This window comes from Phocoena phocoena, chromosome 13 (assembly GCF_963924675.1).
Source record: "Phocoena phocoena chromosome 13, mPhoPho1.1, whole genome shotgun sequence".
In the NCBI taxonomy this organism is placed as follows: domain Eukaryota; kingdom Metazoa; phylum Chordata; class Mammalia; order Artiodactyla; family Phocoenidae; genus Phocoena; species Phocoena phocoena.
Window position 1 is genome coordinate 71,615,434 of NC_089231.1, and position 27,891 is coordinate 71,643,324.

General features: G+C 44.2%; 1 protein-coding gene across 4 annotated transcripts in view; it reads right to left on the reverse strand.

Moving 5' to 3' along the window:
* Positions 1 to 4,675: 4,675 nt before the first annotated feature.
* The window catches only part of SGSM1 (small G protein signaling modulator 1), a 54,245-nt gene continuing 31,029 nt past the window's right edge, over positions 4,676 to 27,891 (reverse strand). For 2 of the 4 annotated variants that reach the window (XM_065889391.1, XM_065889390.1), the window contains 10 exons: positions 26,570 to 26,698; positions 21,481 to 21,663; positions 20,156 to 20,224; positions 18,249 to 18,839; positions 16,324 to 16,448; positions 14,005 to 14,087; positions 10,357 to 10,466; positions 8,967 to 9,063; positions 7,702 to 7,869; positions 4,676 to 4,764 (listed from right to left, as the gene is read on the reverse strand). In XM_065889391.1, coding sequence (XP_065745463.1) covers positions 4,676 to 4,764; positions 7,702 to 7,869; positions 8,967 to 9,063; positions 10,357 to 10,466; positions 14,005 to 14,087; positions 16,324 to 16,448; positions 18,249 to 18,839; positions 20,156 to 20,224; positions 21,481 to 21,663; positions 26,570 to 26,698 — 1,644 coding nt within the window. The remainder of the gene's footprint in view (positions 4,765 to 7,701; positions 7,870 to 8,966; positions 9,064 to 10,356; positions 10,467 to 14,004; positions 14,088 to 16,323; positions 16,449 to 18,248; positions 18,840 to 20,155; positions 20,225 to 21,480; positions 21,664 to 26,569; positions 26,699 to 27,891) is intronic. The other 2 variants (XM_065889393.1, XM_065889392.1) reach the window with 1 other exon arrangement.

The window sequence follows — 27,891 nt, forward strand, 5'->3', positions numbered from 1 at the left end:
AAATAGTATTTTGGCAAAATAAGATTTATTTTTACAACCATCTTCTGTTTATGCAAATGATTCTGGCTTGCCATAAGTTTGAGGTTTTAAAAAATGAGTTGATTTAAAGAAAACTAGTAAAGGGACTTGCCCTGGCGGTCCAGTGGTTAAGATTCCGCACTTCCACTGCAGGGAGTGCAGGTTCGCTCCCTGATCGGGGAACTAAGACCCCACATGCAACACGGTGTGGCCGAAAAGTAAAAAGAAAAAAGAAGACTAGTAAAGGTATAATAGTACAGATGGTACACAGATATGGTCCAAATCATAAAGGTGGACTGCAGGTGACTTGAGTTTGATGCTGTCATAAAACCTGGGGAGAAGACTCATTGATTGATGGATCTAATGTCTCTCAAACTTGAGTATCTGTTGAAAAGGAAAGAAATCTAAACCACTTCCTCCCACTGCCCTTGACTGTACCCTCACCTCCTTTCTCTGATGGGCTGCTGGGACCTCAGGCCTGGGAGAGAAGGAGGGAGGGATAAGAAGGAAGATGAAACAGGATGGCATAAATGGTTGCAGCCGTTCTGAAATGGGATGGTCGGGGCCTCCCAAACTCTTTGCATTAAGTGCTTCTCAGTTGCCCCATGGCCTCTCCCACAAGCCAAATGGAAAGCTCGAGGTGAAAAGAAAATGGAATGTGAGGGTTTAAACCCAGCAGTGTTCTGAACGGGAACAGCAACATTCAGTCAGAAGACACGGTGACGGACAGTGTCCACACGCCCATGGCTACAAGGAAAGGAGGCAGAAGGGGCAGAGGAGAGGAATCGGAGGGACGGGGGAAGGAGAAGATAAAGAAATGGAGGAAAAGATGGAGGAGGCGGCGGAGGAAGAAGAAGAAAAAGGGGGGAGGAGGGGCCACAGTGACAACTGTGTGTGCCGTACGCATGGCAGCAAAGACCCCTTCTCCATTCCTGCTTCGAGTCACGAAAACGTGCCTAGTGGCCCAAGACTCATCTTCTCACATCTATGCAAGGTGCAAATGCATGTGTTTAGGAAAACCTTTACAGAAGCAAAACATTCTCTTAGGATTTTTTTCCCACAAAATACATCATCCTTTACCGTAAGTCAATAGTGCATGTAACTGTACATTTGTACACACATAACAGGTATGCTGGTGGTACCCAGGTCTGGTGGTGCCAGGCAGCTGCAAGAATAGTGGGGTCCTCCAGGAGGAGGGCCACGTGTACCAAGCTATGGCTGGAGTTGGGGAAATGAGACCAGTGGCTTCAAAGGATGGTCAGAACATCAGGACCAGTCTTTGCTCTCAGAAGCTTCTCCCAGGAAGAAGCAGACCTTCCCACTAAGAGAGCCCCATGTGGGCCAGCAAAAGACAAGTCCCCACCTTCCCGCTGCTGTGTGGCTTCAGACTTACCTCTGCTGGCAATCTTCCAAGAAAGTGGTGACTTGGGCTCAGCCAGGCCACCAATGCCACCTGAAACTCCTTTACTTTGCTGGCTTGCTTGGAAACTAACTTTTTCTATAGAAAACCTGAAGTTTTGATGGGTACTCATTAGATTAAATCAAGCTTTGCTTCTGCAGCGGAAAACCAGAAGTTTCCCTTGGTGCATGGTTAGCGGCTGCTGGGGGTGGAGATCCATGTGAGGTCTCCATTGCCCAAAGACTGTGGTTCAGAACGGCAGCCGTGAGTGGGAATCATAGATACTGAGGAGATAAGTTGATGGTCTATGGGAACACTGGGGGCGAGAGAGGAGCTAGCTCAGCAGTGGGGACACAGTGGGGCATCAACTTAGAGGTATACTCTTGAGTCCAATGGCTGACCATCTTGGGACCCCTCCTGTGCATGGACCTTGGGATACATGGTAGACTGTTTGCAAAAATACTCAATTATTTCCATACCTGTATTTACAGCCCTTTTCATTGTCACTTTTCAAAACCTCCCATCAACTGGTGGAATCTATTTCTCCATCCTTTCAATCTGAGCTCAGCCATATGACTTCTTTGACCAAAAGAATATAGTAGAAATAACTTTATGCCAATTCCAATCCTAGGTCTCAAGAGGCATTGCACACTTCTGTTTGCTCTCTTAGAAACTGCCATCATGGCCATGTAAACAAGCCTGAGCTAGCCTAATGGAGGATGAGAGATACATGGCCCAGTTTCTCCCATTATCCTAGCCAACCGCTGGCCAATTGTCAAAAGCAGAGTTGCCTGGCTGGCCATCAGCTGATCAGAGACACACAAAGAAGTCGAGCTGAGACCAGAAGAACCACCCAGCTGAACCCAGCTCATATTGTTGACCTACAGAATCATCACAAGCTAAATAAATGGCTGTTTGAAGCCACTAAGATTTGGGGTGGTTTGCTACACAGCATTACTTGTGGTAACAGCTAACTGATACAAAGGATGAGATGAGATTCACCAGCCTTGAACTTTCAGGGGAAAGACCAGGGAGCTATCATAAGAATACATCCCTCTCTGTGTCTGGGTCACTGAGGTGGGGTGGAGGGTGGGGTATGAGGACACAGTCTTCAGAAGCAAGCATTTCTTTCTTTCAAATTAAAAAGAAAATCCCCAAACAAAGAAACAAAAAAGAACCCAGGTTCCCATGTTTCTGTTTATATATATTTTCTCTATATATAGACACAACTCTGTAGTAAACTGTAACAAGATACGTTGGCAACACTGAGAAAAGGAGGGCACTCCATAGATAAAACGACTCGCACGCATACGATTCAGGGACACAAGGACACACACAACGTACAAAGATCCAAATAAACACAGTAAGCCGAATAAACAGGAGTTATTCCAAATCACAACCACGACGCTCTCTGGAACACCACGAGAGAAGGCAGAGAAGAGATTTTGTGCTGTACTTTCAGACTAGTCTGTCAAAAAATAAATAAGAATCGGAAGGTCTAGGACCTGGGTCTTGCTAAAATAACATCCTCTGTAGTGAACAGTTGAATGGCAATATAAACTTTTATCTGGAGGGAACTTTCATACATTTTCTCCCATCTTGGGAAGGTGGGGGACTAGGGCGAGGAGATGCATTTCTCACGGAGCGTTCTTTGGAAGCGAGGGCCATCTAGTCTCATCCATCCTGCCCAGGAGACCATACTCAGGCGGAAGTTCAGTGCAACCTAAAGTCTGGGTCCAAGGGAAGTGCCTTCACAAGCACGCCAGGCAGGGATTGCTCCCCTTCCTGGTTTCCTCAGGACGGAAGGACTAATGCACTCTCTCTGCGAATGCTTCAAAGTGCTTGATGAGTCTCCTACCCTCTCCAAAATCCTACCTGCCATTCTTGGGACGAGCATCCCTCCCCAACTCTCACTGTTTCTCCCGACGACTCTCGTACACTCTCGGAAGAGAAGGGCTGGCAGGACCACTCTCTTGGGAGGACAGGTAGGCAGGTAAACTAGCTTGCTTAGGGTCTGTTTGGGGATTGGTGACCTTCTGTGTGAAGACATGGAGGGGACCATTTCCAGTCTGCTCTGTGACCCTGGCACCAGTTCATCAGCTGATGTTTCTTTCCCAAGGAAAACACCCGCCATACCCTACCTGGGCCAACCTCTGTCCTCCTTTCCCTCCTTTGTCCTGAGTGAGCAAGGGCACTTAGAGAAAAGCCAGCCTCCCTAAACAAGTGGCTTGCACCAACACACATCTTCCAAGCTTCTGGAACATCAGACCCGATGTACGGAAGGAGAGGCGAGGTCCTCCCTAGGAAGAGAGGAAGGGGATGTGGACTCTGCCCTGTCCCGGGTGCCCCTGAGCAGGACCCGGAAGAGGCCTATCTCATGCTTACAGACACTTCTCACAGGCAGACGTCTTTCTTTAAAAGAAGAAAAAAGTCTCTCCTGGGCCAGGTGGAGGAGAAAAAATGAGAAATATACAACGGTTGAAATCCCGGACCCCAAGAGAGATGTGCAAAGGACCCCATGTGCCTTTTCTAAACGGAAGAAGTCTCAGGATATAGGCGGCTCAGGTACAAAGAAAGTGGAGAGGGAGATACACTTGTAGCCCCTCCTCCAAGCCAGTGGTTCTCAAATGGGGCTATTTGGCAATGTCTGGAGGTGCTCCGGGATGTCACAAGGGGTTGGGGAGGAGGGTGCTACTGGCATGTAGTAGGTAGAGGCCAGGGATGCTGCTCAAATTCCAACAGTGCACAGGGCAGCATCCCTCAAAAAAGCATTAGATGTCAACAGTGCTCTGCTCCAGGCCAACCTTCCAGCCACGTTCTGGAACATCTCCAAAGGCCCCTTTCAAAGTACAGAGGTAGCCCCACAGACCTCTCCTATACCAGTTTCCAAAAAGTTCCCTCCCCAAGTCTCATCCGACAAGACAGTTGGAGGGATGGGAGAGAAGAGGGAGGAGACCATTCTGGGGACCACGAACGAAGACGTTCCCGCCGCACACCAACAACTCCCAACTCCCACAAGGGAGAAATCCCAGACTTGGGCAATCTTTGGTCAAACAGAAAAACGTAAGGCTGAACTGAAGGGGCAATCCCTCGATCCCACCTGCCTGGTGGCCAAAGTTGGGGTACTTTCTCTTTGCACAGAGGTCCATGCTCGGGAACAGATGTCAGGACCTTGCTCCCTGGGCGGCCAGGAGGAGAAGCAGGCAGGACAGGCAGGTGGGCAGAGGCTTGGGTGACGCTGCCTGGGTGACATGGTCCTCACTTGTTCTCAATCAGGGTCTGCACCTTGTACACGAGGTCCCGGGCCAGCTTCAGGACCTGTTTGGTGTTGTGTCGCTCGGCCATTTCTGAAAGAGCGGAAGTAAAATCTCATGAGCCTCCTTCTGTGTCCATCCTTGGGACGCACTTTCAGTGCCCAGAGAGGTCTCTGGGGCATCCCCATCATCATCATCATCATCTGGCATCACCCCCAGAGCAGTTCTGGAAGCAGAGACTTTGGGGAAGGCCTGCATGTCCAGACCTCGGTTTTCTCATCTGTAAAATGGGAACCATAACAGTACCTACTTCACAAGGTTACTGTGAGATCAAACGAGACGAAGCTGACTCTGTGTGTGTGTTTAAAAAAAAAATTAGGTCCTCCCACCACCCTCCTACAAACATAATGACTGGACACCTTTTAAGAAAGCAATGCCAGGCACATGGTAGATGCTTAGAAGTAGAGAAGGAAGGAAGCAACAGAAGGAGAGGGGGAGGGGAGGGGAGAAAGGACCAGTAATCACTTTGTCGAGAGTGACACAAAATGATCAGCTCTTCAAAGTAGAATAATCCCAAACTTAGACATTTATCATAAAGAACTCATCTGGGGACTTCCCTGGTGGTCCAGTGGTAGTCCCCACCTTCCAGTGCAGGGGACGTGGGTTTGAATCCTGGTCAGGGAACTAAGATCCCACATGCCACGGGGCAACTAAGCCTGCGTGCCACAACTACTGAGCCCACATGCTGCAAACTACAGAGCCCACGCGCTCTGGAGCCTGTGCGCCACAACTAGAGAGAGACAACCTGCATGCCACAGCTAGAGAGAAGCCCGCATGCTGCAATGAAAGATCCTGCATGCCGCAACGAAGATCCTGCGTTCGGCAACTAAGACCCAACACAGGCAAGTAAATAAATAAATAAATAAAAGTTGAAATAAAAACAAATAAAAATAGGGATAAGTAACATTAAAAAAAAACCTCAGAAAAACAAAACAAAACAAGAAAGAAAGAAATGATTTGGTAGAAGAAAAACAAACAGAAAACACCAACACCATGGTTCCCAAACTGGGTGCTGAGGAATCCCAGGGTGCCACAGTGAACACATGGAAACTTTGAGGGAAATACAGCTATCTTCCACATCTACTGAACACCACATAAACTGCTAATGCAAGTGAGTTTGCAAATTTCATGACATTCCTATTAACGGCTTTCTAGCTTTGCAAGAACTAGGTTTTCAGCAAGCAGTTGCCGTGATAAAAGCAACTATCATGTGAAAATCACTGTGGAACAGGAAATGAAGGTGGTGGGGTTCAAAATGATTCCAAGGTTTGAGAAGTTGTGCAAAGCCCAACAGGTGAACACACCCATTAGTAACTGTACTTATTTATTTATTTTTATTTATTTTGGCCACGCCGTGTGGCGTGTGGGATCTTAGTTCCCTGACCAGGGATTGAACCCATGTCCCTTGCATCAGGAGCACGGAGTCTTAACCACTGGACCGCCAGGGAAGTCCCAGTAACTGTACTTATTTAAATATAAAATAAAAATACGATTTTCTTTTGACGTACACGTATTATTTTTTCAAATGGCTACTAAGTTGTTAGGAGAGATATACTTATTAGGTGGTTTGGACCTAACTAGTTAGTGAATGGAACTTTTGGTCCGAGTGCCACGAAAACTTTACGGAGACATCAGGGGTGCCATGAACTGAGAAAGTTTGAGAACCTCCACGCTAAGACAGGAATTGCTTTGGGTTCTCAATCACACCCTCAAACCGAAAACAACCTAGATGCCCAATCAGAAGGGACGGTTCAGTAAGTTATGAACAGTCACTTGAGGTATATTCTGCTGTCTTAAAAAATGATTATATAGAAGATGGTTTTTAAAACATTAAGCGGAAAAAACCCTAGATACAACTGGATTCTGAAATGGTAACAACATAAAAATATCCATTACTTTGGGAAAGACTAGATGGAAGAAACATTTTTTAAAAAATGAACCCACTAAGTACAGCGTGGTTTCCTGGACTGGATCCTGGAGCAGAAAAAGGACATTAGTTAAAAACCAAGTGAAATCAAGTCAGTCTGTTGTTTAGTTGATAATAATATGTCAATATTAATTGCTTTGTTCTACAAATGTACTAGGATCAGGTAACATATTAACATTAGGGGCAGCTGGGTGAAGGGTATTGGGAACTCTCTGTACTATCTTTGCAACTTTTCTCTGAATCTAAAATTATTCCAAAATAAAAAAGCTTCTTTAAAGAAAACTAATAATGTTTCCAGTGTAAGGTCATCACAGGTGGCTTTTTTCTTCTTTTGCTTTTTCCAAAACCTTCCTTAGTTTAAGATAATGTTTTAATAGTGATAATATTGATAGTAGCAACAGCTTCTATTCATAGTAACAGCTATGAGCCAAGTACCATCTGACTGATGGGCTTTATATCCTTGTGGTCTCATTGAATCTTCCTGACATCTCCGTGAGGGAGGTGTTAGTACCATTTTATCCCCAAGGACTCTGAAGCCCAGAGACATAAAGTCACTTGCCCAAGTCACACAGCTCCCAGGTGGCAAGGCTGGGATCAGAATCCATCTCTGTTTGATTTCAAAGACTGTGCCTTTTTCACGCCATTTCAACTGCTTTCCTGTATCTGCTTTCCCTACACACGTCAACCTTCTGAAGAAGACACTGTTACTCCATTTCCCAGATGAGGAAGCAGATGTTTAGAGAGAGGGGAAGTGACGTGTCCATGGCACAGCTGATTAATGGCAGAGCCAGGGATGCTCCCTGAGCCTGATTTCAACACCTAGGCCCCTTCTGCCAGATCCCTGAGAAAAACACACAGGGATCACTCAGCATTACAAGATGTTAACTCATCCATTTGGAAATAGCTGCAAGAAGTGGAGAGAACCCTCCTCCATCCCCTTCATGGTGCATCAGTCTCAGTGACCCTCCATCCCTCTCCAGGCCCCAGGAAGGGGCCCTCCAGAAGCCCGCATCCCTCAGATAAGACCCTGGTCATATGGATACCATTAAAAAATTTGATGATGTCTGTGAAATCCATGTTGTTCTCCAAGATGATGTCACGGTAGACCTCCACCAGCGCCAGCGCGATGAACAGGACATAGTGGGCGGACGACACGTGTTTGGCTGCCCAGATGGTCTCCCAAACAGAGAAGACGTCATCATAGATGAGTTCTGCCGGGACACCAACACACACGCGCAGGGGAAGGGTCAGTCACTGAGCTCACGGTGCTGCCCTCCCTCCGGAAAGATCCCGGGCCAGCCATGGTCCGCGCTTCTGTCCTGGAGCAGTGGACAGAGCTCAGGCCAGGAGACAGGAGACCTGGACGCTGTCATTTGACAGAAGCCTCAGTTTTCCCCTCTGTACAATAGGCTATGCACACCAGGTGGGTTGTAAGTTTCCAACTCTGACATCCTGTAAGTGGAGGAACCGGGCACATGCAGATTTGATTTACATTGACCTGTCCTTGCCCTGCCCCTTGGTCAGGGTCCCCCTCTCTCCCTGCTCCCTCCATCTCTTTTAGCACCAGTGGGGGTATCTCCTTTTCCCCCTGCACCCAGGCAGAGCTGGCTGCTGCCTCTGGGTCTGATAAAGAGATAGAATGGAGCAATGATGAAAAGTAAGGCTTTCTATGGCCAATAAACTCAGTCTGAATCCTGGCCCCATCACTTACTAGTAAGGTGACCTTGGGCTAGTTACTTCCCCTCCATGAGCCCTTCTCTTTCCTCATCTGTAAGTGCGGTGATACTAACAGTAATAAAGGACTGAAGAAATCATACATAGAAATGGCCCAGCACAGTGCCTGGACCTTAATAAACACCTCCATACAGGTTAGATATTATTAGCATCGCCCCAAATTGGCATGACAGCAATGCACTGTGTCAGACATCATTTCTAAGTCGCGTGTGAAGGATGCTCTATGGGCTTCAGAGTTCTTGGCCTCTGATAAACAGCTTAATAGAATGGGAGGGAACTGGGCTTAGGCAGGCAGAGTGGGGCTCAGATCCTGGCTTTGTTATTCCTAGCTCTGAATTTAGTTCTTCTCAGTCTTAGCTTCCTCATCTGTAAAATGGGGACTGCGACAACACCTACTGCATAGTGTCTCTGCAAGATACGTTGGGTGAACTGATAGTCAGAACTCAACAAATGGGCATTACTCTCTTCCACTGGCTTTGTTACAACACCTCCCAGCCTCACCTCCCTGGTACCTTTTCCCCTGAGATTCTGCTACAAAGAGTCTGAGAACAAGTTTCCAGTTTGAAGTCTGTACCTCGCTTGAAATCCAGCAGGAACCAGCGGTAGCAGAAGTAGAAGTGAGTGTAGTCCCCATTCTGATGCATCAACTCGAAGAGCTCTGAGTCCAGGATCTGTCAGAGAAAGGAAAGATAGGCATCAGTCTCCTGGGCAAAGGCTAGACTAGAGGGGACAGCCGAATAAATGATGCTACATCCTCACACCAGATACCATACAGCCCTTAACAACCAGGTGGAGTTTAAAAATGGGCAAGGGATTTGAGGTGGAAGTCAACCTAGCTCAACCTAACCCCATCATTTCTCTAAAGAAGATGTGCAAATAGCCAATAAGCACGAGAGATGCAACAAATGGGCATCATTAGCAATTAGGAAAATGCAAATCAAAACCATAATGAGAGACCACTTCACATGCACTAGGATGGCTACAATAAAAATGACAGACAACAAAGTGTTGGTGAGGATGAAGAGATACTGGAACCCTTATATGTTGCTGGTGGGAATGCAAACTGGTGCAGCTGTAATTCCACTCCTAGGTATATCCCCAAGAGAAATGAAAACCTATGTCCATATAAAAACTCGTACATGAATGTACACAACAGCATTATTCATAACAGCAAAAAAAGTGGGAACCACTCAAGTGTTTATCAGTGGATGAACGGATAAACAAAATGTGGTCTATCCATGCAATGGAATATTCGGCAATAAAAAGGAATGATGTACAGATATATGCTATAACATGGGTGGACCTTGAAAGCATGATGCTAAGTGAAACAAGTCAGACACAAGAGGCCACATATTGTGTGACTCCATTTATATGACATGTCCAGAATAGATAAATCTATAGAGACAGAAAGTAGATTAGTAGTTGCCAGGAGCTGGGGAGGGACTGACGTTAATGGGTATGGGGATTCTTTTTGGGGTGATGAAAGTGTTCTGAAATTAGATAGTGGTGATGATTTCACACCCGTGAATATTCTAAAAACCACTGAATTGAACATTTTAAAAGGGTGAATTTTATGGTATATGAATTGATCTCAAAAAAGGTGTGTGTGTGTGTGTGTGTGTGAGAGAGAGAGAAAGCGAGAGAGAGAGAAATATACTCAAATATTTCTTTGCAGAAAAGGACCAATACAATCAAACATCCTCTTAAGGGCGAGGGCCATGTCTTGTTCGTCGGTGTAGCCCCAGTGCCTGAACCAAATAAATGCTCAGTGAGAATGAATGTAGTGGAGTTGAGCTGTTGAGTGAAGGTTGAGCTGAATTGAGTTTTTTCGTTTAACTCAACTGGGCTGAGTTAAGTAGGATTGAGCGACTGAATCAAGTTAAACAAGGCGGGGCTATTAAGTTGGCTTGCGGTCCATTGGGCTGAGCTGGAATGTTATATTATTGAAAAGCACAAGGTCCTACCTGGATTAGTGACCTCATGTTGGCAAAGTGCGTGTCCATGGCGCCTCCGTGGGGGAAGTTCTGGTTCATCCTCTTCATGAGCTCGGTGAAGCAGCTGAAGGCAAGCGCCTCTGCGGGAAGAGCACAGGAGGAACAGTCAACTGCGCCACTGCCCAAGGAACCCGAGGTCCCAAAGTGATGGTCCGAGGCCCTGAGCTGGTTCACAAAGTCCACAGCCAAATGAGAAACATAAGGACAATGGAGTATAAACGTATACCATTTCAAGGAACACTCTCCAATTAATTACATACTTCCCACCTTTAGAGGTACTGAAGTGTTTTATTTTAGGAAACAATGATGACAGCAAAATGCTCTGTTTTAAAGATCCCTATTTGCTATAATGAAAAGTTGACAATGTTTGGTCCCAAACTTTTTGAAAAAAAAAATTCTACAGGGTTCATGAAATTCTCATGTCTGGGAACCACTGTATTAAAAGAGCAATTGTTGGGCTTCCCTGGTGGCGCAGTGGTTGAGAGCCCGCCTGCAGATGCAGGGGACATGGGTTCATGCCCCGGTCCGGGAAGATCCCACATGCCGCGGAGCGGTTGGGCCCGTGAGCCATGGCCGCTGAGCCTGCGTGTCCGGAGCCTGTGCTCCGCAGCAGGAGAGGCCACAGCAGTGAGAGGCCCGTGAACCGCACAAAAAAAAAAAAAAAAAGATCAATTGTTAATATTGGAAGGGTGTTTGCAGGCCTTATGCAAAGAAAGGGTCCAATAACATTGGGAAATGCTGCTTAGAGAGCCACTACCTATATTAAGAACGAAAAGGCTCTGAGAAGTCATGTAATTTTAAAAATCTTTTATATTGTTCAACCCAGTGTTTAAAAAATTTATTTGAAAATAGTACCTTTTTTCTCTCTTAACACCTAGTAACTTTGGGGAAAGTTATGAGAAGGTTTCCAGAGGCACAGTAGGATCTCATTTATTTTTTAAAAGACTTTATTTTTCAGAACAGTTTACATTTACAGAAAACTTGGGAAGAGTGTACAGAGAGTTTCCATATACCCCACACCTCATTCCCCCTATTACTAACATCTCCCATTAGTATGGTACGTTTGTTACAATTAATGACCCACTGATGATACATAATTGACTCAAGTCCATAGTTTTTTTTATCTTAGGTCCTTTTTCTGTGCCAAGGACTCATCCAAGGACTACATTACATACAACTGTCATCTCTCCCTAGGCTCCTCTTGGCTATGGCAGTGCCTCAGGCCTTCCTTGTTTTTGATGACCTTGATAGTTATGAAGAATACTTGTCAGGTATTCTACGGGATGCCTCCCTATTGGAATTTATCTGATGTTTTTCTCATGATAAGACTGGAATTATGGGTTACTGGGAGAAAGACGTAGGTAAGGTGCCATTTTAATCACATCATATCAAGGGTATACTGTATCAACGTGATTGAGGATGGTTGATGACCTTGGCCACCTGATAGAGGCAGTGTTTTCAGGTTTCCCCACTGCATAGTTTCTCTCTCACCTCCCACCCCCTTCTACACTGAACTTTCTGGAAGCAAGTCACTATGCTCAGCTCTGAAGAGTTGGGAGCTATACTTCCCATTTTAAAACAGCCTTACTGAGGTTTACGTACCATAAAATCCACTCTTTTAAATGTATAATTCACTGGTTTTAGTATATTCACTTCTGTGAACCAAAATCTCTAATTTCAGAACATTTTCATCACCCCCAAAAGACACTCTCTCTGTATCAGAGGTCATCACCTATTTCCCTCTCCCTGCAGTCCCTGTCAACCACTAGTCTATTTTCTGTCTCTACAGATTTGTCCCTTCTGGCAGCAATCTTATTTTAATGTTGCTAAAATGCCCAGCTTCTCACATGCTCTTGGAGGCAGTTTTCATATCTTACTGGTTTCCTCATTAATAAGTTGAATAAAATCTTTGTCATGTGTTTATTTTATTTGTATGAGAGAGACACATTAACTTTTTGAAAATTATATTTTATCAGTTCTGAAGGTCATCCACTGAGATATTTGAGGGGATTAATCCAATGGAGACAAATTAAATCAATTTACCTGTACATCCTCGGTGGCAACAGAACTTTTTCTGACCCTCTAGTTCTTTTTTTCATTTTCTACTGATGTTATGTATTTGTTTTCACTTCTGGCTTGTATACCTTAAATAAGTTAATCTGAATTGGTGGCAGCAGTGACTGGGGATTTGCTCTTATGGTCTGACTATTTGGTGATCTCTGTTGGGTGTATAATGAAAGCCTATTCTCTGTTGGGTGAGAGATGACAGAGAATCCAATTTTGTCGTCTTTTTTTCTTTGTTGTTCTTTCTTTTTTTTTTTACCTGTTTGTCTATTTGCAAACTCAAATCAATTAAGAATTACATGCTCACTGGAAGAAAAATAACTAAGTTTTTGTGTTTCTGGTTCACTGTTTTCAGCAGTGTTTTATAGTTTTTGGTGTACAAATCTTGCACTTCTGTTAAATTTATTCCTAAGCATTTTATTCCTTTAGATGCTATTGAAAATGGAATTGCTTTCCTAATTTCATTTTTAGATTATTCATGGTAATTGTATAGAAATACAACTGACTTTTATATAGGTCCTCTATCCTGCAACCCTGCTGAACTTGTTTATTAGTTTTAATGTGTTTTGGATTCCTTAGGGTTTTCTATAGGCAAGATCATGTCATCTGCAAATATACATGGTTTTACTTCCTTTCCAATCTGGATGCCTTTTATTTCTTTTTCTTCCCTAATTGTAAAGGCGAGGGCCTTTTGTGGCAAAAGCGGGCATCTTTGTCTTACTCTTGATCTTAGGTGAGAAGCGTTCAGTATTTCACCATTGAGTATGATGTTAGTTGTGGGTTTTTCACAGATGCCTTTTATCACGTTGAGGAAGTTCTCTTTTATTCCAAGTTTGCTGAAGTTTTTATCGTGAAAGGCTGATGAATTTTGTCAGATGGCATCTCTTTGTCAACTGACATGATCATGTGATTTTTGTCCTTTATTCTATGAATGTAGTGAATTACACTGATTGATTTTCATACACTGAACCAGCCTGGCATTCCTGGGATAAATCCCATTTGGTCTTGAAATATAATCCTTTTTATATATTGATGGATTCTAGTTTGCTAGTGTTTTGTTGAGGATTTTTGCCTTTGATTTCATAAAGGATATTGGCCTGCAGTTTTCTTTTCTTGTGATGTCTTTGTCTGGTGTTGGTATCAGGGTACCAGTGGGTCCCCATATAAGGACCTGCCTTATCGGATGAGTTGAGAAGTGTTCCCTCTTCTCTGTTTTACGAGAGTTTATGAAGTATTGGTATTCATTGTTAAGTGTTCGGTAGAATTCACTAGTGAAGTTGTCTGGGTCTGAGTTTTCCTTTGTTCTCACTCATGTTTATAAAACCAGTGGCTAGCAAAGGCCTGGATGGGTGTTGGACACCTGGAAATAAGTGTTGGTCAACATGGAATAAGAGAACTTTTTATTTCACTAGGACCTTGATGTGTTCACTGGACAGGTCTTCTGAGCACCTGTACTGACCCATTCCATGGAGTCACAGAGTCAGGTTAACCTCTCTTCTGTGTAGTGGGAAGGAAACTGCATCCCCAGGTCTGGGGCAGGGAGGATACACTCACCGTCATCCAGAATGACCAACAGTGGAGCCAGGAGGTCACACATACCCTGGACATAGCCGATATCAATGTGCTGCCAGATGTAGCTACAAGAGAGACACAAGATGCCCAGTGATGGCCCCCACAATATGCCTCTCCAACCCCCTCCTCCTTTACCTCCATCCTGGTTTGGTCCCCATCTCTCACCTGGACCACTCCCTCAACCTCCTGCCTGCATCCCCATCCCCAGTCTCACTCTCTTCAAACATCCTATGCTCAGTCACCAGGATGTCCTTCTTAAAGCTCAGCTCAAGGAGACCACTACATGCTCAAAAACCCCACTGCATGACAGGACAGTGTCCATACTCCTTAACTGGGGGTGCAAGGAGTTCATAGTTTCCTCCCAATCCCTCTTTACAGTCTCACACATCACTTCCCAGTGCTTCTTTCCCTCCAGCTGCAGAGGTATTTACCTTTGTACAAATAAAGCATACATTCATGCCGCTGTGCTTTTGTCCCAGCAGTTTCCTCTGCCTGGAATTTCCATCTGTCCCTTAATAATAATAACTAATATTTACTAAGCATTTACCGTATGCTCTGTCCACTATACATGTACTGTATCATTTAATTCTCAAAATAATCATATGTAAAAGTTACTGTTATTATCCCATTTCACAGGTAAGGGTAATGAGGCACAGAGAACCAAGTGACACGCACCAGGTCATACACCTAACAATAAATGGTAGAGACAGGATTTGAACCCAGGTGGCCTCACTCCAGAGTATGTGCCCTTAACTTCAGTGCTAAATGATTTATTTCTTCAGTGTCTTCTCTTTTTGCCAAAATTCATCTTGAAGGTCACACCACGGTGAGGCCTTCCGTGATTTCTCCTGGTGCCATAACTAGGTAAAAGTCAGTCTATCCTTCCTTCCCCCCCAGCACTATTTAATTTTAAGGTAGCATGCTATATTAAAGTTAATTATGTTTGTATCTCATCAACTAAATTTTGAGTGGCAGTAAGTGCTTGGGAGACCATAAGACAGAATAGTTAAGAGGTGGTGTCTATTAGTAAGAACGGTTTGAACAGGGTTTGGCAATCCTTTTCTGAGAGGTCCAGATAAGAAGTATTTTCAGCTGTGTAGGCCATATGTTCTCTTTCTCAACCACATAACTCTGCAGAAGCAATCACAGATAATACGCAACCAAATGGGCATAGGTAAATTCTAAAAAAAATTTTATTTACAAAAGCAAGTGGTAGGATGGATTTGGCCCATGGGCTGTAGTAGTAGTTTGCAAACCCCTGAGTTAGAGTAGCATGTAAAGAAGTCCAGGATGCACTGTTGAGTGTAAAAAGCAAGTTGTAGAAAAATAGTTTATAGTGTAACCCAACGCAGATAAACAGTTTTTAAAAATTAAAATGTGTGCATTCATATTATATTATACTATATGTTACATAGTATAACTATATATTATATAGTATAATTACATGCTATATATTTATATAGTTATATAGCATTATATTACATTAAATATTAATTACTATCTAAATAAATATCAATATATTAACATGTGTATATTCATATTATACTATATATTTATATAATTATATACTACATATGAAGGATAATTATATATGTTATATAGTATAACACTGTATATTATATAACATACTATCTATTATATATGTGTATACATAGATATCTCATATACATGGCTTGGGAGGATATTCACTAAACTGTTAGCAGTAGTTTCTTCTTCTAGGTGAGTGGCATTAATGACTGGATATAAAAGGAGAAGTTTCTCTTTATACTTTATGGACTTCTGATTTCTTTGGTTGATTCAGGTTTTTAATAAGCATGGGTTACTTTCATATATCAAGAAATAAAATATTTACTATTTAATGAAAAGTAACAAGGAGCCCCAAATCCTGGCTTAAAGAAATAAAGCAGAGATTCTAGAGTCCGAGAGAAATGGGTGAGTTCCCGTACAGCCACTGCCCACCTGGAGGGACCCTGAGCAATGCAGTACCCCTCTGAGCCTCCATTTCCTCACCTATAAAAGGGGATAACACTTACCTCATAGGCTTGTTGTGAGGACCAAGTGAAATGATGTTAGTAAAGGGCTCAGGACAGTGCCTGGTATACAGTAGGTGCTTAATAAATGTTCTATTATTATCATTACTATGATTGTTATATAATTGTCAGGATGGGCTGGAATGAGATTCAAGGTGGGCATGGTGCCAGCTGCAGAGAGTGCGATTCTAAATGGGCTCCCTGTAGCCCACACCTGTGCCATCCCCTCCCGATCCCTGACTGATCCATCCCCTCCACCCACCCCGGACACCTGCACATGATGTTCCGTAGCTTCTCCAGGTTGGCGGGTGTGAAGTACCAGTAGTTGCGGTCACACCTCTGCACGTCCTTCTCGATGCGGTGCAGGTTCACTGTGTACAGATCCAGCAGCTCTGGCTGCGGGCCCCCAGGAGGGGAGGAAAAGAACAATTACACCCCAACTCCTCACAGAGGCTGTCTTCCAGAGATTCTCTTTCCTCCTCCTAGCCCTCTCCTGTCATCACTGAAAAAAACTTCCTCTACCTGGACCAGTCAGATGTTCGACTTTATTTTTGTTGCTATTGTTTCCTGAGAAAGCCTCTTTCACTTTGTATGATGAAAATTCTCTTTATTTTTTTCCTTTATAAAGCAACACAATCCTGGGACTTCCCTGGTGGGCCAGCGGTTAAGACTCCACACTCCCAATGCAAGGGGCCCATGTTTGATCCCTGGTCAGGGAACTAGATCCCGCATGCTCCAACTAAGAGAGCCCGCAGGCTGCAACTGAAGATTCTGCACACCACAACGAAGATCCCGCAAATGGCAATGAAAATCCCGCATGCCGCAACTAAGACCCGGCACAACCAAATAAATAAATATATTTTAAAAAATAAACCAAAAAAAAAAAATAAAACAACACAATCCTATGAGATGTATAGAATTACTATCCCCATTTTATAGATGAAAAAAGTAAGACTGATATATATATGTATATATATGCTACAATATATATGTAGCAAACTAATAAAAAGCAAACGAAGAAATGAAAATACTTCTAGGAAAAACAAAATTTTTTGCAGGAAAGAAGAAACATATACAGGTTACTACATGGATTATGCATTAAATTCTTATAATAATATAACCACCGAACAGTCATTTAACTAAAATTACTATGACCATAGTGAATGGGTGGGGATTGTGGGACGGTTTCACTCGTGTGGTGAGGGGGCAGTGGAGGGGAAGGAAGAAGACTGAATCCTCTTCCTCCACAGTGGGGAGTCAATAGATGTCAAAAACTGAAGAAAAACAAAAAAAGATCAGTAAGTAGCAATACAAGTGTATTATTTACAGACATGAGGGTAAACACCAGATAATTGGGGCAGAATAAGTAACTACTACTGCCTCTGGGGAGAGCCTAATGGGCAGAGGTCGGGCAGACAACTTCCAGTTTTTGGATCCAGCCTTGTCTGACTGTTTGACTCTTTGTGATAGATATAAAAAGTCCTTTAAAAGAAAATGGATAGGGCTTCCCTGGTGGCGCAGTGGTTGAGAGTCCGCCTGCTGATGCAGGGGACACGGGTTCATGCCCCAGTCCGGGAAGATCCCACATGCCACGGAGCGGCTGGGCCCGTGAGCCATGGCCGCTGAGCCTGCGCGACCGCAGCCTGCGCGACCGGAGCCTGTGCTCCGCAACGGAGAGGCCACAGCGGTGAGAGGCCCGCATACCGCAAAAAACAAACAAAAGAAAATGGATATACAACACCTGGCCCAGAAAAACCTCCCTTTCAGTTGATGTCCTTTGCTTTGGGCTTTTTGGCAAGAAAGTAAAATATTTAAAAGATATTGGACCTGAGTGTAAATCAGGATGCTCACCATCAAGGTTGCTATTGATCGCTATGGGCTGAGCACAGAGGACTTGACTCACTAATTCTGAAAACAACTCAGGGAGGAAGGTATGAGATAGATAGGGAAACTGAGGCTCAGAAAGATAAAGCGATGGACCCAAGCTGGGATCTGAACCCAGCACTGTTTGTCTGCAAAGCCTGTGTTCTTTAAGTATTATATTGTCTTCTCTCCCAAATGGGTTTCTACAGTGAACCTTCCGTGATGGGAAAAGGCAATGAACCAGAGGTCATTCTGGATAACTGAGGTTTGTGGGACACTCCCACCCTCCTGAGGCTGCAGAAAATTGAGTGGAGAAGAATCCTGGTGACTTACAGAGTAGGTGACGCCACTAGAAGACACAGGGGATGCCTCGTTGTTGGCAGAAGTGGTCACGGCCAGAGAAGCGAGCACGGGGAAGAGGCTTTCCATCTCGGGCTCCTCTGAGAGGTCGTCCTCACTGCCCACCTGGCTCTGCTTCCCCACCTCGATGCCCCTCCAGCCCTCCATCGCAGGGCCCTCCCTTTCGGGCAGAGCTACATCCATACTGCCAGTGATGGACACGAACTCGTCCATGCTCCCGTTGGCCGGGAGGTCGCTCTCCAGGCTGTCCTGCACAGCCAGCTCCTCACGGGGGGCCTCGTCCCGGCAAGTGGTGGCCTCGCTGCTCTGCCCGTCATCCACACCGCTGTCCCTGGGTCGAATCACCAGTGGGGCAGGGCGCTGGGCGTCCACGACGCTGTCCTCCGTGCTCAGGCTGGGTTCTGAGTGCTCCGAGAGGCCCGAGGAGAAGTTGTGGGAGGAAGGGTGGCCGGAGTCTGGGGAACAGGTGCCATTCACCAGGTTCCCGTTGGGGATCTTGGGCTGCTTCTCCTCCAACCTGCATTCTGCCTCCACCTGCTCCACCTCGTCCACAGACTCGAAGACCTGCAGACCAGGTGCACAAAGACAGATGGACTAGGATGTCTATTGTGGTGCTACTTCCAGCAGCAGCCTGAATATCCATCCACAGGGGACTGGTTCAAATACGGAACATGCCCGCAGGGGAACACTACACAGTCAGTAAAAAGACTGAGGCAGAACAAGGTGTAATATATGCTCCCATGTGTAGAAAATAAAAACTTGCTCCATATGCACACATAAGCATAGAATAATCCAGAAAGAAACAAGGAAGCATTGCAGTTGACTCAGAGGAAGAATATCTTTTATCATACAAAATTATGTGCACATAATTTTTTAAAGTAAAAAAATTAGTTAACCACATAAGGAACAGGCTAAAAAAGCATCCATGTGGTGGACTATTATGGATCAATTTTCAAAATTAGTTAGATGTATATGAAATATTATGGAAAAGTCTCCAGGACACATATCTAAGATTTATTTGTGGTTCTTTGTGTCTTTAGGCCATATCCCATCAAGGCAGACTGTATAAGATCATGTCCCAAGATCACTTGAAATATTTCTTCTGTGTGGTTATGTCACCAACTTGATTTACTGTTAATTTCATGTGCTTCTGGTTTTAAAAAGATTTCTTTTCGATTACATTGCTTTTGGAGTTAACTTACCTAACTCCAAAGTCAAAACTAGAAAACAAAGTACATTCAGGGAAATGTAGCTTCTTTCCCTGTGCCCCTCACCCCACTTAAGTAACCATTTGATCAGTTTCTGGTTTATCCTTCCATCATTTTAGAAAATAGATGCAAATACATACATATATTAATATTTCCTCTGTTTATGCAAAAGGTGACATACTTTGCACATTTTTTCACTGTTTTTTTCTTTAATATTGAGTGAGAATGTGTTAACATTTCTTTGCCCCGAATGAAATGAAAGGCTGTTGAACAATACATCTGATGGTATTTATTTAGAAATTTTAAAAGATTACTAAACATCGCAATATATTACATACTGTCTATGTATTTCTGTGTATGTAAAGGCATACAGAAGGGTCTGGAAGGATACACAGCAAATTGAAGATAGCAGTGTTATTTCTAGGGAGGGCATGTGGGGATTAGGGATGGTCAAAGCCAAATTTAGTTTTCTCTGTAATATTTTAATTTTTTTAACAGGTAAAAGAGATTCATGTATTACTCGTGTAGGTAAAACTTCAATTTTTAATGCTAGCATAAAATGCTAAAACAGATCAACCATGAGTGACCTGTATATGAGGGACCTCCAGTCCCGTTATTCCAGGTTGGAGGGAGGGGGATGGGTGGGGAGGGGCGGGGCCTCCAGGAGGTCACCTGTGTGCTGCTGCTGGAGTCGCTCTGCAGGCGGATGTTCTGGCGGCCCGAACTGCAGCTCTGGGAGGACTGAGAGAAAAAGGGGTAGGATGGAGTGTGGGTGAGGCTGCATCCGGGCTCAGGGTCCCCACATTGAGCTCAGGAGGGGCTGCTGGGCTGGAAGTCAGTAAGTGTGGTCTTATCTCTACCCCTGACTCAGGCGAGTCCCTTCTCAGGGCCTCAGCTTCCTACCTATCAAATAAAAGTGGGGCGGCGGCTCACTCCCTACTCCCTGGAGCCTCCTCGGAGGCCACAGCAGCCACTGGACCTCCACCTCCCACCCACAACCAGAGAACCCCACCTTTAACTGCTCTGCACTTGAGACTTCCAACTAATATTTTAGTTCAACTCAAAGGACTGGTTGTATGCATGTCTATGTTCTACTCCTTCCCTGTATACGTGCTTTTTGCCCTATAACTTCTAGTTTCTGTCTATCCTGATGCTAAGCTTGGCCAAGTGACCTGCTTTGGCCAGTGGGGTGTTAGCAAACTTGACAGGGCAAACACAAAAAAAATGCTTGTGCATTTCTGCTTTCTCTCTTTAAGATCTGCTTTCACTGCGAGAACATGGCCAGGCTAGCCTGCTGGAGGATGAGACGTGAGGAGCAGGGCCGAGTCACCCCAGATATGTGAGAGGCCAACGAAGATCAACAAACCTTTTAGCTGAGCAGAACTGCCCGGCTGACCCACAGACTCATGAGTAAAAAACATATGTTTACTGTTGGACATCATTGGCTTTGGGGGGTTTTTTGTGACACAGTATTAGTGTGGCAATTGATGATGGATTTACCACTGGTGAAGGGAATTGACTTTCTTTTCATCCCCTGCTTTGGGATGCTAAACTGGAGATTCTATCAGGACAGATACGTCTGACCTGGTCACTGGAGCATTCTTGACATTCCAGGACATTCCTGACAGTACCTGGCACATAGTAGGTACTCAACAGCATTTGCTGAACAAATGAAAGTCTAACACTGTGCTGGGCACTTTATATACACTAGCTTGTTTGAGTTGTACACAAATCTCCCCTATACAAATGATCATTCCCATTTCATAGATGAGGAAACTGAGGCCCAGAAGTAAAGGTGCTTGTCTGAGCCCCAGAGCTAAGAAATGAAGGGGCTGGAGTTTGAAGTCAGGTCTGTCTGACTCCAAAGTCACCTTCCACCTAAAAGCCAGGGGTGAGACTCTGTCCCAAGGCCCCAAACACCCAGCCCTCACCCTTCTTACAACAGCCTGATGGAGCAGAGCCCTACCCCTGGCTCCCTGAGGGGAGCCACCCATCACCTCATTGCTGATGGTGGAGTCCCGGTGCATCATCCGGTGCAGGTGGCTGTCCAGGCTGGCCCCCGAAGAGCACTTGGCCAGGGCGGCCGCGTGGGATTCCCGCTCCCTCTGCCGCACAATCGCTTCACAGCCCAGCCACTCGGACATGGTCTGCGCATAGCAGGCATGCATCTGCTCGTCCACCTGCCAAGGCAGATGCACGGTCACCTGGAATGGTGGGATCCCAGGGGACAACCAACCCAACCCAGAAGATGGTGGCTCTGACCTGGGACCCTGAGCCCTAGAAACACCCATACAACATTCATGGAGTTAACAGCCAACAGACGTTAACTGAACACCTACTATGTGCCAGGCACTGGCTAGGCCCTGGGGATACACAAAAGTGAGCGAGGCAACTTCTTTCTTTCCATTTTTCCCTCCTTCCTTCCTATCTTCCTTCTTTTATTCATTCATTCATTCATACACTTATTCAAATATTTGTTGACAACCTACTCTGTGCCAGGCAGTATACTAAGCCTTGGGGATACTAAAGTGAGCAGACTGTTTCTTTCCTTCTTTATTACCTTTTTTTCCTACTTCATTCATTCATTCATTCACTTGTTCATCTAAGTTGATAAGTACCTACTATGTGCTAGACACCAACCTAGGCATACGAAACATAAGATGAGCAAGATGCCTCATTTGTCCATTCCTCCAGTCACTCAACGCACTTACCAGGGGCCTCCCAGGTGCCCAGCATGGGGGTAGGTGCTGAGAACACAAAGATGAATAAAAGTGACCCTTTCCTTTACTTACAGCAATGGCTTTAGAGAAGGGCCACAGGTTTCTAGTGTTTCCCTTGTGAGATTTCAGCAGAGAGGATCGGAGCTTACTTCATTTCTGTGTTGCACAGCCCACGTTACTGAGGTTCTGTATCTGCCAGACCTCTGGGCACAAGTGGGGCAGACAAGCTGACAAAAGGGTGTGAGGGGGCAGGAAGGAGAAGAGGGAGGGCAGGGAGCCTGCCCCATGCCAGGGTTAGGAGGGGCGGGCGTCCTTTAGCTAGTCAGGGTTTCCAGAGAGAGGCTCCGGGTCCACCTTGCCCAAGCCTGTCATGGGCAGCTCCCTCCCACTGACCTCCCAAAGACTCATCCAAGCCCACTTCCCTGTTCCCACTGCCATCCTAGGCTAGGCTTCCAGGACCCCTCACCCAGATGACCTTCCTTCCTGGTGCCTGCTTGTCCCAGCCTGGCCCCTCCTGTCCATCTCCCACTCGGCAGTCTTCCTCCTGTTTCCTCTCCAGCCCTGCTTCTCACTGCTTCCCCCACCCACCTCGTCCTTTACGTCCCAGCTACCCACGTCCGCACGCCCTTCCGCCCCTCCCCACACAAATGCACACAGACACACACACATCGCATCATGCAGGAGTCTCTCTTCCTAGAAGCCCTTCCTCAGTCTCCTCGCCTGGAAAGTAACCTCTTCAAAGAATTCAGGTAGGCTTCTGCCCGGTGGAGGTGCCTCCTCTGTGCTCTTAAAGCCCCTGAGTTTGCCTCCATCTGATTTTGCATGAACCCCCCTAAACTGGCAAAGACCTTATCTAATGCACCTCTGGGTTCCCAGTCCCGAGCACGGGGCCTGCCACACCGGAATCCTCATGCTGGTCCTGAGATCATTTTCGACAGTTCGTGGCACCGCCTCAGCATATGGAACCACAGTGTGAGAAAGTCTCCATATTCAACTTTTCTGATTATGAGGAAGGCCAGTCTGGCACTACCGTGTCTTTAATCCATCCTTAATACCTTATAATCTCCCTTCTAAACAAAGAGAGAGAGGCCTCAGGCAGCCTGTGACATCTAGGTAGAACTGAATTATTTCATTTTGTCACATTCTATTTATTTTTGGAGTTTCCTTCTCTTTTGGCAAGTCATATTGGTTTTCCATTGATGGCAGGGATATAAAATGCCTTTTTAAGTAAGTTATATAACTTTTTAAGTGAATCAATTCAGAGACAAACACTTAGTAAATCGTAGCACAGATGGTACACAGACATGGAGTGTAAAGTCTCAGTGGGTTTTGAAAACTCATTATGAATAAAAGAATGTAAAATATCTCACTAATAATTTTTATACTGAGTACATGCTGAAATGGTAATATATTGGATATACTGGGCTAAATAAAATATGTTATTAAAATTAATTTCACCCTGATAAAATGACATAGAACCACACACACACACACACACACACACACACACACAGAGGAGCGGATGCAAAAACTAATGAAATCCTAGGTTGTACTGTACCAATGTTCATGTTCTGTTCTTTTGTTTTTTGGGGTTTTTTTGGCTGCGAGGCCTTTGGGATCTCGGTTCCCTGACCAGGGATCGAACCCAGGGCCCCGGCAGTGAGAGTGCCGAGTCCTTACCACTGGACCGCCAGGGAATTTCCTTGATATGCTGGTTTTGATGATACACTATATATAATAGTTCTATAAGATGTTTCCATTGGGGGAAGCGGCGTGATGGGTACCTAGGGCCTCTGCATCACATTTTGCAACTTGGCATGAACTTAAAATTATGTTAAAATTAAAACTTTAAAAATATTAATTGTGTCTGTTTCTTTTTACTTTTTAAAATGTAACTACTAAAACATTTAAAATTCCATATGTGCTACAGTAATGAAGACAGTATGGTATTACCCGAAGAATACTAATTATAGTATGGCATTACATCAAAGGCACAGAATAGAGAATCCAGAAATAGACGCCACTCTATAAGCCCCACTGATTTTTTCTCCTTCACTTTTTTTAAATTGAGGTATAGTTGATTCATAATATTATGTAAGTTTCAGGTGTACAACACAGTGATTCACAGTTTTTAAAGGTTATACTCTATTCATAGTTATTATAAAATATTGGCTGTATTCCCTGTGCTGTACAATATATCCTTGTAGCTTATTTATTTTATACATAGTAGTTTGTACCTCTTAATCCCCACCTCTATCTTGCCCCTCCCCTCTTCCCTCTTCCCACTGGTAACAACTAGTTTGTTCCCTATATCTGTGAGTCTCTTTCTTTTTTGTTCCATTCACTAGTTTGCTTTATTTTTTAGATTCCAAGTATAAGTGATATCATACAGTATTGGTCTTTCTCTGCCTGACATTTCACTAAGCATAATACCCTCCAAGTTCATCCATGTTGTTGCAAATGTACGCCCAAATGATTTTTCACAAAGGTGCAGAAGCAGTTCAATGGAGGAAGGATAGCATTTTCAACAAATGGTGCTGAAGCAACTGGACATCCAGAGGCAAAAACCAAACCAAACCAAACCAACAAACAAGAACTCTTGACTTAAATGACACACCATATCCAAAAATGAACTCAAAATGGATCATGGACATTTTAGGAAAAAATAGGAGAAAAACTCTTCAGGATCTGGGGCTATAAGCAAAAAATTATTAGACTTGACACCAGAAGTACAATCCCTCAGAGGGAAAACTGATACACTGAACCTCCTCAAAAATCTAAAAATTTGTTCTGCAAAAGACCCTGTTAAGAAGACAGAAAGACAAGGTACAGACTGGGGGAATATATTTGCAAATGACATATATGACAAAGAATTAATATCTAGAGCATAAAAAGAACTCCCAAACTCAACCATAAAAAAAATGAAACAATTCAACAAGAAAATGAACAGAAGCCATGATCTGACATTTCACTGAAGATTCACAGATGGCAAGTGAGCACGTGAAAAGATGTTCAGCATCACTAGTCAATCGGGAAACGCAAATTAAAACCACAATGAAATACCATGTACACATTCCTGTAAGTGGCTAACATAAAAACTAGTGATAACACTGGTGAGGATGCAGGTGTGGATCACTCCTCCAGTGCTAGCGGGAAGATAAAATGGTACAGCCACTGCAGAAGTTTGGTGGTTTCTTATAAAACAAAACAAAGTGTGAACTACCGTCGGGCCCAGCAACTGCATCCGAGCATTTATTCCACCTTATGCTCACATGGAAACCTGTATATGAAGGTTCACTGCAGCTTTATTTGTAATCACTGAAACACTGGAAACAACCTGCCTATCCATCAACAGGTGGAGTTAAACTGTGGTGCATCCATACTGTGGAACACTACTCAGCCGTATAAAGGAATCAAGAACTGATACGCACAGCAACTTAGATGAATCGCTACAGATTTACACTGAGTGGAAAAAGTCAGTCCCCAAAGGTTATACACTGTACGATTCCATTCCTACAACATTCTTGAAATGACAAAGTTACAGAAATAGAGAATAGTTCAGTGGTTGCCAGGGGTTAGGGATGGGAGTGAGTGGGAGGGAGGGAGGTTTGGCTATAAAAGGCCATGAGGACCCTAGTAGCGCTGGAAATGTTCAGTATGTTGACAGTGGTGGTGATACACAAACCCACATGTGTGATAAAATTGTAGAGAACTAAATAGACACACACACGAGTACAAGTAAAATGGGAAGCCTGATTAAGATTGAGATACATATATATATATACACACACACACATATGTATAAGGATATATTATACAGCACAGGGAATATGGCCAATATTTTATAATAACTATAAATGGAGTATAATCTATAAAAATTCTGAATCACTATGTTGAACACCTGAAACTAGTATAATATTGCAAATAAACTCTCTCAATTAAAAATATATACATATTTATTGTAAACAACAAAAAAGAAATGCAATAAAATATGGACTTTAATGTAAAAATAATGATTGATACATTGCCAGTATATGTATGTCAATGTCAATACCCTGGCTGTGATATTATAGTTTTGCAAGAAGTTACCACTGGGGGAAGCTGGATAAAGGATGAGATATCTCTGCGTTATTTCTTACAAGTGCATGTGAATCTATCACTACCCCAAAATGAAAAAGTTATTCAAAAAAATGACATCTGTGGCGTTTGTTGTGTTTCTGTTGGACTGCGCTGCCCCCAAGCTTCCTGACTCCCCAACATCTCCCTGCCCCACCTTGGTCCACCATGGGACCAGAGCTCCCCCAGCCCCACATTACCTGGCTCTTCTTGCTGCCAAAGACCCCAGTGCCCATCAGGGGTAACCAACCTCCTTCCTTTCTGTTTCTGTCATCCCAAACTGGTAGTGGCCCAGGAGGAAGGGCCACACGGCTTTGCGGATCTCTGGCTGGATGCCCCCGTAGTAGATGAGACGCAGCAGCTCCCGCTCCTGGTAACTCTGTGGTAGGTGGGGGGAAACAAAGGATTTGCTCAACAGGAAACCAGGGGATGGACTCTGTGACCCAAGGGCTTCTCAGACTTAGCCCTCAGTGATCATGCTGTGAACAAGCAAAGCCACATGGGCCCAGATATCCATCGCGGTATCATACAATAAAGCAAAACCCCAGGAACCCCCATAACTGCCCACCAATGGGGGAATGCTGCATCCCTACGTGGGAATACCACACGGAAAGTAACAGGGCAGCAGATGCATTTATGAGAACCTACATAAAAGGACGTTCAGTGTATATTGTTAAGTGTAAAAAATAAGATGCAGAATAGATCGACGGTGAACCCATTTTTGTAAAACACAAAAACAAAACCCAAAGGTCAGAATATAATGAATTAACATTTCTACTTAATTTTTAGTCAATTTTGTGTACTGTGCTTATTGGGGAATATTATCTTGGAGTTATTAATCTTGACTCAGCACTGAGAAAATTGTTTTAAAGCGAATTAAACCGAAAAGGAGCCATTTCCAGCTGATTCTTCATACACTAATAGCTTTTGTGCACACAAGAATGACTTTAGCAACTGTTTGCTGTACTGTGGAATAGATTTGTCCTCTTTCTTTTTTAAAATTCATTTCCAGGCAAAGGCTTTGCAGATACAATTTGTCAAGCAGTTGCACTGGGGGACCAGAGGGTCCTATCGTGTGTGTGTGTGTGTGTGTGTGTGTGTGTGTGTGAAAAGTGCCAATGACTGCCAGAAGGCTACCCTGAAGGGCACTAGGGTCCTGTTTCCTCCCACCTCTTTACTTCACATTATAAAATTAAAATCATGTTTCACTTCTTAACACTAGTCTTTTTTTTTTTTTCAACACTAGTCTTAAATGTACCCAACCACAATGGCAAAACCAGCCATTTTGTTCCTGTTAGGAATTTGTATTCATATTGTATTGACAGCCTTGTCAACGCTGTATAAAAACTAGGGAGCTACTTGGGGCTGAGGCTGTGAACGCTTCATCAAAAATCTGTGTTCTCTTCTCCTGGAGTCCATAGCTGGACTCCATTTCCCAGCCTCCCTTGCAGGTAGGTGTGGCCATGTGACTGGGTTCTGGCCAAAAGGATGTAAGAGGAAGTGATGTAATCCATTTTCAAGCCAGGGCTTTGAAGGAGTAGGTGTACTCCATTCACACTTTACCTTTCCCCT